This window comes from Volvox carteri, assembly GCF_000143455.1.
Source record: "Volvox carteri f. nagariensis unplaced genomic scaffold VOLCAscaffold_3, whole genome shotgun sequence".
NCBI classification, from domain to species: Eukaryota; Viridiplantae; Chlorophyta; class Chlorophyceae; order Chlamydomonadales; family Volvocaceae; genus Volvox; species Volvox carteri.
The window spans coordinates 36,645-53,248 of NW_003307546.1; the positions used below are offsets into that span (position 1 = coordinate 36,645).

Below are 16,604 nucleotides of genomic sequence, written 5' to 3' on the forward strand. Positions count from 1 at the left end.
GTAATCTGCAGTGATCGCATCTGCCGCGTCAGCAGCCTCCTGCCGCCATGCTAGCAGCTGCTGCCGCAGCTCCCCAACCTCCGAGCGCAAAGCCGCCTCAGCACGCTTTGTGGCACGCGCAAGGCTGTAGCCGGAAGCGCTCAACACCAGCAGCGACACCAGCAGCAGTAGCACCGCCGCGGCGGCCTTGGCGGTCACGGGGATGACGCCGCCAGGCACGGCGAGCACAAAGGATTCCCCGTCCACATCGCCGCCAGCGTAAGAGGAGGCGAGGCCGCGACTCTTAAGGCGTGTGATGCCTGCCAGCACGGCATCTCGTATGCTGGCTGCTGCCGTCGCCACCGCCGCCGCGATGTGGCTCATCGCTGCGATGCGTCGCGGCGGCCAATTGGGCTGATCCGCTAGCGGTACAGGTAATGGTGTGTTGAGCGCCGATGGGCGGGCCTCGGCACATCCGCCGCCAGCGGGACTGCCGGCGCCGTCACCGCCGCCGTCTACGACGTCGGCTCTGCCGCCAGACAGACCATCGTCGCCAATGCCGTCAAGCAGCCCTGCGCCAGTCTGGCCGATGCCGGCGGGCTCAGCTGCGGCTGTGGGAGGCCCGTCTCTGCTAGCGAAGAGACCTTGTTCGGTAGCGAGTGGAGGAGGTTGTCGCGTTGTTGTTGGAGGAGGAGAGGTTTCCTGTCCGCTCAGGGCGAGAAGATGTTTGGGCTTTATATCGGTTGCCACATCACCATCTTCGCCTGAGGCGCGCAACAAGCCGCCCGAGGTGGTTGGTCGCGCGGGCGTCGGGGCGACGTTAATATTGTTCAGGACCTGCAGCCAGCAATTAAACCAAATCCAGATGTTCTTTAAGGAGTATGTTCCTTGTCAAAACCAGTACGGGAGAGCAGTCTCAGCGTTAAAGGATTCAGGCGCGCCTCTGCGCTCAAAAACTTGAGGAGACCGGACGAAATCAGCTGCAGCAGCGGAACTGCGCAACATCGTATCATAACGGTCGTTAGGCTTATAGCTTTTGCTTCGAGTGTTCCTCACCTCCGCGGCAGCTTTAGCAAGGTCATCCTTCTTTGCTTTTCCCCGACCGCCTCCGGCACGCCGCGACATATTATTTCCGCAAGGGGCTGCTAAAATTCCTGACGAGCAAGGGTAATAGCAGCAAGTAGTCCTATGTAATCTGTGAAGATCTTCTCCTACAAAGCTTGGAGCTCGTGCATTCGTGGGCCTGCCACCATCGATTTAGAGTTTGCCCCTTTGCCGCCATGCGCCTGGAACCAGCAATGGAGCCAGAAGTCCAGATCAACGAAAACGTGAATGCTCCAGCCTGCAAAGAAGCGTCTACAAAGAAGCTTGATTTCCCCCGCCAAATTGACCATCTTTTGTGACTGGCCGGCCTGTTCGAGACTCTTTCAGTCTCTTACAGGTCCCTTACCTGGTCCTTTCAAGTAGGCTCCCCTCAACCTCGATGTTCTGAAACTTCACGCATGTCTGTTACTGCGATCTATGCTTTGCCTGGAATCCGTAAGTTGGGCTTCGATCCAGCTTGGTCATCCGAGCCTTAATTAAAAAGCTTCAGAGCGCTTCCAGCACATAGAAAGCCGAGCGCCGCGCTCCTCCTGCAAGATGTGTCCCGGTGACCCATTTCCCCAAGACTGGTACCACACCAATCCATGTTGTCGTGTCAGGATTCCCAGTAATGCAGTGAACGGCGGTCCGTTGTGACCCCCGATCGATGGGCCCCTACCAGCCTAACTTTTTTATATACTCCCTCGAGGGGGTCTATCTGGGGCTCTCGCTGTAATACCTAGCTACTACAACCCTTCAGCCAGCCAGGCAGTCCTCACGGCACCGTCATGTTTCTCTGAGAAGACTTGAAACGCCATCAGCCGCACAGGCAGGTCCACACACATATGACGTGCAGTTAGCTCCGCATGGAATGGGAGCCAGCACATCTGACGAGGATGTTGAAACGTATGTGGGCTCACCGCAACTCAGTTATCCGCTTTGGGCGCTAGTCTGGGCTGATAGTGCGGTGTTTCCTGTCCTCCGTGGCTTTTAGGCGTATAGATATTGCCCTTGGGCCTTCGGCTCGTACGGGTAGTCTTACAGGTATGGGGTCACGCACCCCCAACCATGTAACACACACACACACACACACACACACAAAGCCCCTCATGGAGGCTATGACCTCCACCCACTGAACCCATCTCCATGGATCCATACCTCACTTCCTCGGCACTCCGTCCGGACACTGCAACGTACTCCTTCCCACGCAGGCACACACACAGCCTAGCCGGCAGCAGGCCTGCGTGCGCGAGAACTTGCGCAGAAAGCCTGCGCTTAATACAAAACCAAAATGCTTCATGAATTCGAAAGTCAAATCCTCTGCCTTTGAGAAATTTCGGTTAGCAGTCCGCAAGTCCGTACACACACATACAGGAAATTTGGCGGTTGGGCGTTTGCGTTACGATGGTGTTTTCCTACAAGAAGTGTCTAATTAGCCAAAGGCCCCGCGTGTCTTTGCTCATTGTGGCGGCTCCAGGACCCTCTGTGCCAAAGGGCACACGTGAGGCTGTGTGGCCCAGGTCGGTTTCGCTGCATCGACTCCCCCTCCTTTTCAACTCCCCTCGCTTGACATCTCTACCTTTGCATGCATTGCATCATTCTTCGCACGACAAACTCTGTCTCGTCCTTAATCCAGAACCACGACAACAGCAGCAACAACAAAAACCGACCTCGCTTTGCAAACTGCTGTACTGCCGTACACTCGCAGTACACTGATAACTACCGAAAGGACATCACACTGGCCCCACACCCGCCCCACCCATTCCCTTTCCGACGTACGTGCTCATCACACCCTACCCATGAACCACTACTGCCTCTATTCAGTGCCTGTACCCATTGGCCGTCCCAGAGATCACCACCACCACCACCACCACCACCACCACCACCACTACCTGAAACAACAGCCCTCCTATCCGACCTCCAATCATTGTTATTGCACTCAACACCACCAGCCACCCCACCGCCACCACAATCACCACTGCCGCTGCAAAAGTCGTGATGGGGTGATACGGGGTGGATACTGAGGCTAGCTCCTGCCCTGCCTCCCTCCCTCCGCCCATCCCGCCAACAAGCCACTGCTGATCGTGTGCTAGAAACCATTCCGACAAGAGGCAACAACACAACAACGAGGAAAGATGCAGTGCATGTTCAAAAAAAGGAGGCAGGATGGAGTATTATTCCGCTGACGGCCATTTCTTCGCACATGCACCGTACTACCCACCCATTCACACGCAGTTGCGTATACACATATGTCCGCAAAGCTTCCCAAGGCGACCGAGACTAGCTACCCCTCGTGTAGCAGAGGCTTTCTTCCATCGCCTCCATCTCCATCAAAGATCAGGAGGACTGTGTCAACGGTAGTGAACTCCCCACCCCCCACTCGTGCAACCTCCTCAACCGCTCAACCTCTCTCTGTGCGCATGCATACATATGATGATGCATCCATTGCCCCTCTCCTGTCCGCTCCGGCCTTTCTTCAAGGGTAAAGGAGGTAAAGGACTCACGCCCCGTGGCTCCTCATCGCTCTGCATGGAGCTTCTGCTGCTGCTGCAGCCGACTAGTGGTTCTGCTTCTCCTGCCAATACGGGGGGACCCCTCTTTCCGGGAGCCTCAGCCTACAACCCGTGGCTGAGCCGGATGAGCTACGTTACAGTCAGGAAACCTGGTTGCAGGTGTCGGCTTCCTGACCACCTCTTCTCTGCCCCCTTTTAGCTCCATCTAGGCCCGCGATGTCGCTTCCAGCCGTCCAGCCGTATTATAACCCCCCTCCTATCCCCTGGGGGATCCCTCCCCCACCGCAGCCGGTGCCCGGCTACATGCGGCCGCCATGGAGGCAGCCTTCCCCCGTTGGGCCGCTTCCGACGTCAGCGGCACGTACCTGGAAGCAGAGCAAACAGCACGGTGGCACGCGGGCGCCATGAAACAGACGGGTGAATGCTTCTTGGCTGGGGAAGCGGATGCATAGATGACAGTCCGACAGTCCGACAAACAGCGAGGCGAGACAGACAGCGAAACAGACAGACAGACAGACAGGCCAGACAAAGGGTGGAGTTTGCGCAATGCGTCTCCTTTTACTATTTCTCAACACGCCGGCGCCCCTCCCCCTTCCCGCCCTCTTTCCGGCAGTCGGCAATTAGATACTTCGCTTCTCCTTCGCTCAACCCCCTCCCCAACCCCTTTCCCTCCCCCCCCCCACCACACTCACATGACTCCCATTTCCTTCCGCGCAGTGACCCTCCCCTGCGCGTCCTTATCCAGCACTACGAGCTGCTGCGGTCCCCCCTCGGGCCCCACCGGCACCACCAGCCTCCCCCCCGGGGCCAGCTGGGCCAGCAGGGCGGGGGGCACTGCGGGAGCAGCTGCACCCACATGGATGGCGTCGAAGGGGGCCCACTCGGGGTACCCCGCGTGGCCGTCGCCCTGCGGATGATGTGGACGGGTGCGGGGGTTGGGGGGTACGCGAGGCGTCAAAGAAACAACCGGAGCGAGTGGGGAGGCAGCAGGAGCAGGCGCAGGGGTGATGTGTGTTAAATTATAAGGCAGAGGCATGGCGAGGATAGCAGCAGCTGCTGGACGGTGGAGAATACGAATAAGCACGATGGACGGACGGAGAGACGGGGGGACAGGTAGACTCACAATGCAGCGTGCACAAGCAGCAACAGGCGGAGGAACAACGACGAGACGAGACGAGACGCGATGCCATACCCGAACCTCTCAACTGCCGCGGTTTGGGCCGCCTTAAACGCTCACCCCACCCCACCCCACCCCACCCCTACCTGCAGCAGCCTGAGCTTATCCTCAGCCATCATCTCCCTTGCCCAGGGTATACCCCGGGCTGCGTCCCTGGAGCCGGTCACCAGCTCTGTGATGTGCTCCACACCCACCACCCTGGAGGTCCCCAAGGGAGAGGGCGGGGAGAGGGCGGGGAGAGGGCGGGGGAGAGGGCGGGGGAGAGGGAGACAGCGGGGGGCCATCACCGCACAGGAAGGGGAGGAGCTCACGAGAGGGAACGGGGTGAACCAGTAGGCAAAAAGGATTGACGGGCCAGCTGCCCACGTCTTAAAAAGCGCGAACTGGGGGGCTGTTGGAGTGAGAATGGGGGACATCTTGGGGAATAAGCGAACCAAGACAAGACAGATAGAGACAGACAGACAGACAGACAGACAGGCGGAGGAGACAGGTGCACACATGGTGGGCGGAGAGGGCAGGTGGCTAAACAAAGACCCTACATGGACTACGAGGATTACACTCGAGACGCAAAGCATGGAACACAAACAGGAGCCCCACAGGCGATCACCTTTCCTCCACAAAACCCTCAATAGTTTTTCCTTCCATTGCAGGCCCCTAAACATCCCTCTTCCCGGGGCTCCCTTTTCCCCCCCCCACTTGGCCCCCTCATTTGTCTGTGGCTCGTCTCTCCCCTCCCCCCTCTTGGCGCCCACCTTGCCCCGGGACCTCTATTAGCCAGGTAGGCGAACACCAGGGTCAGGTAGCCCGAACCAGAGCCCACATCAAGAACCTTTGGAGGGGGTGTGCGGAGGGAGCCGAGGGGAGGAGGGGTGAAGAGAAGGGTTCTAGGAGGGAGGCCCCGACTAGGAATGCTGTGGTTGTAGCGGTCCTTGTTGTTATGGCTGCTGCTGCTGTGGTAAAGAGGGAATAACGTGCACGCAGACAAAGGAGAGCAAACCCCAACCGCCGAAACGGGAGGAACAAGATGCGAGTGAATCTCTATGCAAAACAGGGAGGGACCTGAAATTATTCAAGCACGGCTACCGTAGCTGCTGCATAACACACGGCAAGTGATGGTCACCCGCGGAAAGCGCCCCGCGCTACCCCGATGATCCCGTTCCTACCTCCCCCGTCCCCCCCCTGACCCCGGCCCACGTCCCCCTACCCGGGCCCCAGGTCTGAGCTGTTCCGCCAGCAGCTCCACACACGCAGCATGCATGTGGGGCGCACTGATGGTGGCTCCGAAACCCAGGGCCTGCGGCGCGTCCTGATAGGGAGCGTGTGCGAAGGCAAACAGGAAGAACAGGAGGGGAAATAACTACACGGTGTGCGTGGGAACGGCATGGTACAAAAACACATGGGCTTTATCCCCCTCCCCCTACCCCCCCACACACAAACCGAGCTGACCAGGAACTAAGTTGAGGCGCCGTTGATCCGCTAGATTTGGTTAGATGCTGGTGGTGAGTTGCCAAACTCAAAGAGTACACTCTGAAGTCGGAAGGGGTGAATGGCTTAGGGTGCCCCTCTACCGGGGGAGAGCAGGGAATTGCCTCGGGAAGGAGGCCACTGGTGAAGCATAACCACCCTGTAACAACAACATCAACAAACCCGCCACCACGCCGTTTGTAAAACGGTCCCTGTTAATGTTGGTGTCTGGTGTTCGAGTGTTCGGTGTGGTCTACCAAGCCTCCTTTCCTAATCCACCGGACTTACCCCCTCCGGGTATTTCCCCCTTCTTTCCCCCCACCCTACCCGTCACGTTCCTCTCCTCAACCATGCCACCACAACCCGCCATTGCCACTTATCTGGCCAGGTGGCACAAACAAGCCCCGGTCTACCGAGTTCATCGCCTCCTCCACCGTCGGGGCACAGATGATTCCAGCTCCTGCAGCCGTGTACAGCAGAGACGGCGGTTGTGTCGGCAGAAAGCGAGTCCAGCAGAGCCCCTCCCTTCCTTCTACCTCCGCTTAAGAACTCCATTACTGTTTTCATATCTGTCTCCTGCCTGACCTTCGTCAGGGACACCAACGAGCTCTCTACACCGCGACCCTCTCTAAAGCTCTCAGCCCGACGCCCGCCCATGTAGCATGACTGAGAGGTGGGGGAAGTGGCACTGTGCCCCTCGGGCGAGGGTGGGGGGTTTCTCGCTCCCCCTTTCTTTCCCTCCTCCCCGCCTTCCCTGCCCCCTCCATAGGGGGACCGTGTGTGGATGGTGGGAGCTCTCACTTTTGAGTGCGGCCACCATGCTCGCGTTGTTGTTGCCATGGCACGTCCAGGACATGGTGCCGTCCTGGTCACTGTTGTTTCTGGGCGTGGTGCTTAGGCCGCTGGCGCGGGGACTGATGCTGGATGTGGTTTTGGTAGTGGTGCTTGCGCTATGGTTGTTTCGGGACTTCGTGCTGCTGGCGCCAACTAGCTTGTTGTGGTCGCCGCCCACCAGGGTGTCGGATGATTGTTGCGGGTTGCGTGGTTTCTGTCGTGAAGGCTGACGCCGGAAGTCAGCCGGCTGGAGGGAGCCTCGGCGTTGTAGGGTTTTGCCTGGAGAAGAAGCTTTGTCGCGCCCAACGCCCGAGGGGTGTTCCTGGACTCTTGCGCACCAGCTGCTGCTGCTGCTGCTGCTGCAGTGGCTGTTGATTCTGTTGCCGTTACTCCTGATCCCGACACTCCTTCCACAAATCCTCTTCCGCGACGCAACACTCTTGCCCCCAACAACTGTAAAGGCTCGAATCGCCAGTTCTATATGCCTGATGTAAATAAAACGAAGCCGTATGGAAAGGGAGCTAGCTCGCCGTTGACAATATGCCTAAAGTCCACCAACTGCCTGCGTCTGAAAGGCCTGCAAAGGCTGAGCAGCTGAGTATATTCAAGTAGTCGTATTAATTATTCGTTAAGCATCCCGGAAATAAACTTGAATAGGACGAAGGCAGGTGCAGCTCCGACAGAGTTCGCCCCGCGTCCTTGAGCAATGAAGCAATATCAGATAACATAATATGTCACAATTATTATGACAGTAAGTTCACGGCATTCCGACAACACCCTTTTCGATGACTTTGTGATAAACAGTTAGTACGGCAGCAACTCCCGCGAATCTTGCGTGGCCAGTTGGCTGCAGACCCACTGACTCCGGTTATTTTCGTGTGTTTATGTTTCCCTTTCAGAATCAGGTTATTTCATAGTTGACAACATGACGGTTGAGCAGAACCCGATCGCGGCTGTGGGCCAGTTCTTCAACGGCGCCCTGCGCGCCGCACAGCAGCACCCATTTGCTCAGAATGCATCACTGGCACTGAAGCGTTTTCAAGCGAAGCACATGGAGCAGAGGAGGTGGGTGCTCGGCCCATCGCACTCTGCGCGTGTGGTGATGCGAGGCGCACCCGCAGGGGCACAATAAACTTGCTGTTCTGCTGCATCTAAACAGTCTCCTTACTCTATAATAGTCATAACACCGCATACATGACGTCATCTGGCCTCTTTAATGCCGTTGTCCCTGTCTCACGCTCAACAGCGAGGCTCGGCTGCCTCCCCGCATCGTTGTGCTTCCTCGTCACGCCGCGGTAGCCGCCATTATCCCTGGGGACTCCACCGCTGAGTTGGTGCTGACGAACGGCATCAACAACTTCCTGTGAGCCGCGGGAGGGTATTTGACGCGAGTTGACGGGTGACAGACGAGCAACATCAACAGCAGCGAATGCGCAAGCCGCGTAATAAAGGCATGATGCTTTGGCGTGGCGATTTCAGGGCTTGTAGGAAAGGCATGCAGGGAGGTAAACCCGGCGGGAAGTCATAAACATAGAAGTAGTTCATGCTTCCCTACCACCGAAAGTCTTTTGGCCATGGCTATGCGGAAGGACGTCTCAGATCGGGCTTCCCTAACTGATACATGTACACGAGCAATAACTATGGTCCAATTCGTACACATTTATGTCGAAGGTCGGCTCAGCTAACAGCATGCAACGGTCTACAAGGTGGTCCCCATTCGTACCAATCTCCACCCTATTCCAGCTAGACCGTCACTGATGATTGCATCCCCCCCCGCTCCCTCCCTCACCCCCCGTCCGCACTCAGTAACCTGTACAACACCGCCCTCATCGTGCGGCTGGTGCTGACCTGGTTTCCCAACCCGCCGGCGGCAATCGTTAGCCCCCTCGCGTAAGTCACTCAACCCACATCAACATCAACATCAACATCATCATCATCATCATCATCATCATCTCCATCATCATTACTACCATCACCAAGAAATGCATTACAGCCGCCACCGCGGCCGTCACCGCTACGGCCAAAGCACTATTAGCATCTTGCGAGTAATTCGATGTGCATCTTTGCACGTGTTGCCGCGAAACTTAGCACCGCCATTGCCAGCGCGATCGGAGCCCGTTCGCCGCCTCCGCATGCGGCTGTCCCCCCTGGTCCTCGCCTCCCTTCACCTGTTTTACCGCCTTGTTGACAGCCAGTAGGGGAGTAATGTCGTTGCTTCTTTCCTCGTCACGTTCGCAACCATCTTCAGCACGCCCGGCACGCACACACCCCTTTAATTCCCTCCTCAGCCTCTCGGTCCCGGGCGATCCCCTACTTTCCTCTTCTCCCCGCAATCCGTGTCCCCTCTTCTCCCCGCAATCCGTGTCCCCTCTTCTCCCCGCAATCCCTGTCGCCTCTTCTCCCCGCAATCCGTGTCCCCTCTTCTCCCCGCAATCCTCACTCGCCCGTGGTTCATCTTTTTCCCCCAATCCTTTGCCCCCCTGCCCCCCCAGCACCGTGTGCGATCCCTACCTGAACCTCTTCCGGGGCCTTATCCCGCCGCTGGGGGGCACGCTGGACTTCAGCCCCATCCTGGCCTTCGTGGTGCTCAATGTGAGACAGGGCTTCCGAGTTGAGGGATGGGGGATGAAGGTGTGGGTGGGAGTTCTGTGCAAAGGGATTGGGTAAGGGAAAGTTATGTGCACGAAGTAAATGGTCAAGCTGCTGGCTGAGCGGGGTGGGGAAGGAGGAGGGCCAGGTAACAAGGGAAATCGCACGGGGAGAGGTCGGATGGGAAAATGAAAGCTGCCGGTTGGGTGAGGTGGGGTGGGGGGTGGCGAGAGATGGCACATGAGCCGTGTAATGTGTGTGTATTCGGGCGACAGGAAGGTAAAGAGAGGCCGGAATGGAGGCCCTGGGATGTGCGGGAGGAGTGTGCAGGTGGGGGGTGGCTGGTTGGGCTCCCGGAGGGCTTACCGGGGCGGGCGCCTGGGCGACATAAAGAGACTTAAAGTTAGGGACAACAAATGGACGGGGGGATAACGGAGTATTGGCCGGTACAGGGGGCGGGGAGGGGTAAAGGTGAAGGCGGACAGGGGAGGAGGGGCGAACTATCCCAAAGAGGGCACCTTGCTGGTCTGGGGCTGGGAGGGGCGCGGTAAGAAAGGGGGAGAGGTAGGGGAGGGCATGGCGGCTGATTGGGAGCTGCAGGGAGCGCTTTTGGGTTCAGGAGTCCACCACCCAACGAGGGCTGCTCCACACCCAAGGTTAAATGAGATGATTTCATTGCTCCCTTCTGGTTTCGGAGCTTCCTACATGGACGTCCTGCTGCCGTGTCTCCAACCCAGGCCCGTGTCCGTCCGTCCGCCCGTCCGTCTTCCCCCGCCTCTCTCGCGACTTCCATTTCCCTTCCCCTCACCGCCCCGTGCAGCTCTTCACAAACACCGCCGCCGCGCTTCCGTGTGAGCTACGAGGGCGCACTGCTGCTGCTGCTGCCGACACCACCTCGTCTGCCTCCTCCATGACCTCCCTGGAGCGTGAGGCGGGCCAGTGGTCGCTCATCTCCCGCGGCGAGGCGCTCTTCAGACGCCGGGTGGCGGCACAGCGGGTGGCTGCTCAGGCGGCGGCTGGCGGTGCTCAGGACACGGTTGCGTGAGGGTGACTAGGGAGGAAACTAGGGAGGAACGAAGAAACGGGTGACGGCAGGGAGGGGAAGGGGATCGACGACCAGGAGGACGACAAAGGCGGTGAGGGGCGGAGGAGGAGGCGGAGGAGGAGGCGGCTGGGAATGGACAGTGAGGGACTCCTGGAATTAAGAGATCCGGGGCTGGGCTGAGGGCTGGGCTAAACGGTGCAGATCTTCGCAGCGGAATGCAGAAACCGGCACAGGTCTCTGGGATGGGGGAGGTAAGAGGAGGAGCGGACCGGCTTTTCAATTTGGGGATGAATAGCGGATGACTGTGTGAGGTGTGACGCGGCGACGCTGAACTGTCGCTGTTGGTTGAGGGTTGCTTGTCCCCCTGCCGCCGCCATCACCACCACCACTACCGGGGTTTTCGTTCCTGTCGCTGCGTTTCTTTCCTCCTCCGCTTCTCAATCGGGAGGTCCGTCCAGACGGGCACGGGGGAGCTGGAGGGGAGGGGCAGGGCGGGGAGGGAGAGCGGAGAAAGGAGGCGGTCGAGAGAGGTCGGGAACGCTCAGATTCGGACCGCGGGGTCGGTTGTGGGTTATTCATTCCGTGTGTTTCGGAGCGGCATTCGACCTATCGGCAGCTGCTGCTTGATGAAGACGTTCTATGGCGGGACGAGTCGCGGGGTGAACCGTTTGGGAAGGAAGGGCGACGTGCTACGCGGATAGAGGAGCAGTGAAAGAGGGGAATTAAGGGGCTCGATTCCTGGCGACGCACGGGGGAACTTACGCCGCCATATCTGTCTGTTGCAACGAGTTTTTGTGCCCCAGGGATCCTCGTCTTGGGACCCGGGATAAGCTGCTACATTTTATACTGCCGCCACACGTCGTCCCCAAATTTAATTTCTCGTACGGACAGGCGTGGCGTAATGTGGAAGTATGACATGTACGGGCCAACCTGGGCCGCCGGCTGCTCCCTTCCCCACCAAGGACACTGAAATCCCTAGTACCCTGCGCTTTTGTTCCTTCGATCGAGTGCATCAGAAGTTAGAAGAAAATCAAAACTAAGCTCGTGTGGACGATAAAGTGTTGATTATCGTGGTCCCACAATTATTTCACAACTATGACGAAAGCAAATATAACAATTACCCCTGTTCCCAAGGACAAATGGGAGCGAGAGTTCATTGGGAATTGGTTGCCTTGCGTTGCTTTTTTTTGACGGAGGAGCAGCTGGTCGCGCGTAAGGCGCGGTCTGCTAGGAAGGGGATTTTAAGAGGGCACCAAGGGGGCAACCATGTTTGAGGCGAGTACCTAGATCTGCCCTACGTTCTACATCTATATGCATGAACTGAACAGCGTGACCTATATGGCCCCATGGTCTGAGCCTTTTCTTCCTTTCCAACATTTCAGAAGCTGTCAGGTGTTCCAATGGGCTTCAGCTGCCATAAAAGCATCAAACTGATCATGAGAGGGAGCGAACGACGCTGATACCCCCCGTCCCTCCTGCCTCTATTCCCACAACAATCCAAGTGGGCCTAGCAAGGCAACCCCCTTTTCGACTACAACAGCTTCGCATGAGGATATCCGACGGAATTATTAATCACGTGGCTTGCTGAATCTGATGCATGACGTTCCGAGCAGCCGCTCGGGCAGACCACCTCCACATGCAGGGGCCTCGCGGCCACACGAAGCTATGTAAGGAGGCCGCGATTTTAGAGGACTTCTTGTCGGGGAGTTTGCTTGTGTCGAAGGACTTCCTCCCCATGCAACCTCCCTGTGCAATGCAACAAATAGAGACCCAGCATTTCCGCTGGCGCGCTTCTCGGACACAGCAAGCAACAGCTGAGGTGATCAGGTCGGATCACTGTAACGGCACCCATTCAAGTAGCTAGCTCAGAAGACGGGCAACGCTAAAGGGCGGGTAGACGGCTGAAGGCCTCCTTTAATTGACACGCGCTGTCCCGTGGGGTGGTCAGGTACCTTGATCGGGGACACAAAGGAAGGAGGAAAACATCCAATTTCCAGTGGGGTTTACAGCGCACTTGGTCCTCCACCGCCAGCAGGAGCTTAGCACTTTCAGAGACATATGAAGGGTTGTTTTGTCAGGGGCGCACCGTACAGCGTGGCAACAGGAATGGCTGCAGCAAACAGGTCCTCTTAACAGGGCTTGTAGATTGCACATGCAGTGATTCAGTATTGCCGGACGATTATTCTTCTGTCGCGCATCGCATAGCTCAAGCAGACAAATGTCTGAGCGGCACTGAGGTCAGGAGCTAATAGTTGTCACAAAATTAAGTAAGGATACGATGTATAATTTCCACGGCTTGGACACGTATCAGCTTGGCCCTCGCATGGATGTATCCGTGCCATGTACGGCGGAGTTTGCGTCCAAAAGTACTGCTCCGTGGTTCCAATTCTGCCATTTTGTTTGTTCAGGTGGGGAGGCTGCAAATAACCACAAGCCTAGGTCAGGCGTTTTACTTTATCGCCGAATTCCAAAATGGCTATGTGCACCACCCTCCGGGGCGCACCCCTGGTAAGCATCACAAATACTTTTGCAGAAGTGAATATCAATTCTTAAGCTATGGATTCTTTTATATTTTGCGGCCGCAAACTGGTCGTGCTCTGTTCCGCCGTCGCTCCAACCTTTTGGTGCAGAACCGTGCGGCTTTCAAGGCCGCCAAGCCTCAAGGAGTTCGTGCTCCGGCCTCTCGTGTTACGCTGGTTGTTGAGGCCAACAAGAAGGTCACGAAGAAGACCAAGGTGCGCCGGCCACGAGTTGGGACCATGGCTTTCCTTGCATTTGGCATTGACTTGGTGCTGTGATATCCTTACAGCTGTGCGGTCTTAATTTTATCCTCAATTTTAATATGGGCCTCGCAGCAAGGGACCGTACTTGGTCACCATGGCAACCGTTGTCCGTGCCCGCTATGCAGGTCATCCTGGTGAATGACATTCCGAATGTTGGCCGTGAGGGCGAGATCCGGGTGGGTATGGGCTCCCCTGGGGGGTTTTCGAACACGACACACTTATCCGGTAGCCTTTCGGGCGTCCGCGAACCCTGTGTAAGGATAGAAGTTGTGCTTCTGCCTAGCTGCTTGGCCCCTGCACACCGTATTGCTGTGTCGTGGTCTCCTACGCCAGACGCGTGCGCCTGTCAACCATACCCATATCCGGAATAACAGCTCTCCCCATAGCATTTTGGTATCCGAACCCCTTCGAGCACTAGGTGTTTGATCAAAGTGTAAATACGTGTTGTTGGCGCAAGGCAACCATATTTGAACTCAGACCTGCTTGTGACCACCTGATTATGCATTCCTTCTTTATTTCGCAGAGTGTTCCCGTGGGCTACTGGCGGAACTTCCTGCTGCCAAACGGCATGGCCAAGATTGCCAGCGACGCAATCCTAGCGTGAGTGGTCGTTTCCCGCACATGCTGTTGCATAAGTCCCAGAGGCCTTTTGTATGATCTCTAAACATAAGAGGTTCGGAACAACTGCTGGCCCTTGCCTGGGGAGCATGAGCAGGAGCTCATATGGGTTGTCTCGCGCCCTGGATGGCGTTCCGTGTAGTCAAGTCCATCAATGGGGTCTCGGGTAATTGTGGTAGTTGCCAGTATGTCTGTCGGGGCAATGCTGAGGACGTCACGAGTTAGTGCATGAACAACTGCTTTTGAGGCCCGCCAGGCATCTCACGAGTAATGTAATGTAAGGGGAGGAATACGCGGCATGGTAAAAAAGTTGTGATGCCCAACCTGGAATAAAGATAGTTGGGTTGATGGGCTGTATGCGAAGGGCCGTACAGGTCCGATGGCCCCTCATGCAGTTGCTGTACTACATGCGCTGACCAGCGAGGTTCAAACCGCTGACATCTTCCGTGCAGGTTCATCACATCCTACGCTTTTTGCCCTGCATTGTCCAAATGGCCAAAGTCGCAATATATTCTCACAGTAAAGCGCACGTATTGATGTATGGCTTAGGCAGGCATCTTGGAGCCTTTGCAGTACATTAGGCGAGGTCATGTAGGGCGTGCTCGGTGACAATATTAATAGGTAAAACACTGAAACGCCACCCGTTGCTTGGGGTCTTTGAGGGGTGCTCTTTATGATGGTTCAACTGCCGCAAAGTCGCGTGCACGCCAACGTGCTCCCATGCGCTACTGCCATTTCTGTCGGTGCAAGTTGTTTGTCAGCTGTGCCTTCGCCCACTCCTATAATGCAGTCAAATCCGCCGGAAGAAGGAGGATGAGATCCGGAAGAAGCTGGAGGAGAAGGCCAAGGCGCAGGCCTTCGCCAACGCGCTGGCTACCATTGGCAAGTTCATGATCAAGAAGAAGACGGGTGACAAGGACCAGATCTACGGCAGTGTGCAAGTGCAGGAGGTTGCCGATGCCATTCTGCTCCAAACAGGCCAGAATGTCAGCAACTGCGAGATCACGTTGCCGGAGATCAAGTCGGTCGGCACCTACGAGTGCTCTATCCGCCTCCATCCTGAGGTGTGTTGGGTTGTCCTTGCGCGGTGTGCTCGCGCAGGGAACGGCGTCACGTGTATAGAGATGTAGTAGTGTACAATAGCCCAGGCGTTTGCCAAGATCTCAGTGGGACCTAAAACAACGAACACCGTAATCGTCCGAGTCAAGACCTGAAGCTGCAGGGTCTGGAAGCTGGCGCGCTCATTCTTCACTCAGCGCACTTGCTGTCTGAGTCTCAAGCATACTGGCATGGCTTCTGGACGTCACTTGGGGTGTCCTATACAACAAGGTCCTAGACCAGCGCTATTACGCTGGTCCCAAGGGGTTTCCACTACACACGTTGGCCAAGCCCTTCTCTCCATTACCTTGATTAATGCAAGGGCTTGGTTTCGCAACGTTTAATTCTGTCATCTGCGTTTTGCCAAGGTTGGCTCTTCGTGTGTGGTGTGTCTAACTGCAGGTGGTCGGCACCTTCTCCGTTGTGATCCAGAAAGAGAAGAACGTGTTGACTGTCAAGGCCTCGGAGCCCAAGAAGGCCAAGAAGTAAGGTCTTGTGGTGCTTGACTGGTGCAGCGCAAGGCTAAGCAAGTGTATCTCCGGCTGAAACGGCCGATGAGGACAGGTCCAGGCAGGGAGAGGACAAGAGGCTGTACGAGGCGATGGCGCGGGGTTTCATAGAGTATGACAGGATGGCGGACCAGCTTTTGATTGTATGAACTTTCCCTGACTGGCTTCTTACGTCCCTAGCGCGCGGGGCGCCTGTAGGACTGGACGAGTCCTTGTTGAGGCGTCCAGGCCTGGCAGTTCGGTGACCGAGAGCACGGGGTGGGGTGCGTGTGTCTCACGGCGGTGTGTCTCACGAATCACCAGTTAAGGCTCATTCCTCAGTCTTGGGTTCGAGTCTGTGTACGAGCTACTGTCTGCCTTGTCCGGGGTGTGAGACTGACATTCGTTGTCATAGTGTGATTGTATAATCCATCCTACACACCTACACACCCACCCACCCATTTTGCTTGATGCCGTGATGGAAGGAAGCCTCGAGGGTAGGCATGAGGAAGAAGGAGGAGTTTGATCGTGGCGTGTGAGAATGGGGAGGAACCCGCAGCTTGATCGCTGCCTGGCGATTTTGCATTTTTGGTGGCGTATTCTAGAAGTAACCGAGTTTAAAAACTTGGTACCTCGCGCCACCTCAGCTGGGCGGTGTAAGGGCTGGGGGCGGGTGTAAAAATCCATTCAAGCCTCACTCTTGCCACACGATACTCGCATTGCGACAGGTACTTGTCGTGGGCCTGGATTGAAAAGCTGAGGAACATTTATTTATCTCAAAAGGCACTGTTCCAACGTAACGCCTAGCCCTATATACACACACCTAGACACGGGAAGTCAGCTTTCTGGTGGCCACGCTTTAATGGCGCCTCTGTGTCCCTACGCCAGCGATTTTAATGACTTCCGTGCTGTTTCGTGGCTGTGCAGGCAACT

The 16,604-nt window shown here is 56.7% G+C and overlaps 4 protein-coding genes across 4 annotated transcripts in view; 2 read left to right on the forward strand and 2 right to left on the reverse strand.

Moving 5' to 3' along the window:
* The window catches only part of VOLCADRAFT_86507 (uncharacterized protein), a gene marked incomplete at both ends in the record, with an annotated part of 2,222 nt that extends 1,118 nt beyond the window's left edge, over window positions 1-1,104 (reverse strand). Inside the window, 2 exons of the mRNA XM_002946457.1 lie at window positions 79-816; window positions 1,036-1,104. Coding sequence (XP_002946503.1) covers window positions 79-816; window positions 1,036-1,104 — 807 coding nt within the window. The remainder of the gene's footprint in view (window positions 1-78; window positions 817-1,035) is intronic.
* A 3,159-nt stretch (window positions 1,105-4,263) lies between these two features.
* On the reverse strand, window positions 4,264-6,067 carry VOLCADRAFT_56082 (uncharacterized protein; the record flags this gene model as incomplete). The annotated part of the gene is made up of 4 exons (XM_002946458.1): window positions 4,264-4,482; window positions 4,839-4,950; window positions 5,505-5,581; window positions 5,957-6,067. Coding segments are annotated over 4 exons (519 nt in total), but the record flags the coding sequence as incomplete, so codon positions are not given.
* A 1,870-nt stretch (window positions 6,068-7,937) lies between these two features.
* VOLCADRAFT_79012 (uncharacterized protein) lies at window positions 7,938-11,604 on the forward strand. The gene is made up of 5 exons (XM_002946289.1): window positions 7,938-8,115; window positions 8,297-8,413; window positions 8,857-8,940; window positions 9,543-9,642; window positions 10,460-11,604. The coding sequence occupies exons 1-5, from the start codon at window positions 7,976-7,978 to the stop codon at window positions 10,682-10,684; spliced, it is 666 nt and encodes a 221-aa protein (XP_002946335.1). The 5' UTR covers window positions 7,938-7,975; the 3' UTR covers window positions 10,685-11,604.
* Window positions 11,605-13,091: 1,487 nt separating this feature from the next.
* Window positions 13,092-16,363, forward strand: prpL9 (plastid/chloroplast ribosomal protein L9). The gene is made up of 6 exons (XM_002946290.1): window positions 13,092-13,192; window positions 13,315-13,419; window positions 13,593-13,643; window positions 13,991-14,067; window positions 14,876-15,149; window positions 15,586-16,363. The coding sequence occupies exons 1-6, from the start codon at window positions 13,157-13,159 to the stop codon at window positions 15,670-15,672; spliced, it is 630 nt and encodes a 209-aa protein (XP_002946336.1). The 5' UTR covers window positions 13,092-13,156; the 3' UTR covers window positions 15,673-16,363.
* The last annotated feature ends 241 nt before the right edge of the window (window positions 16,364-16,604 follow it).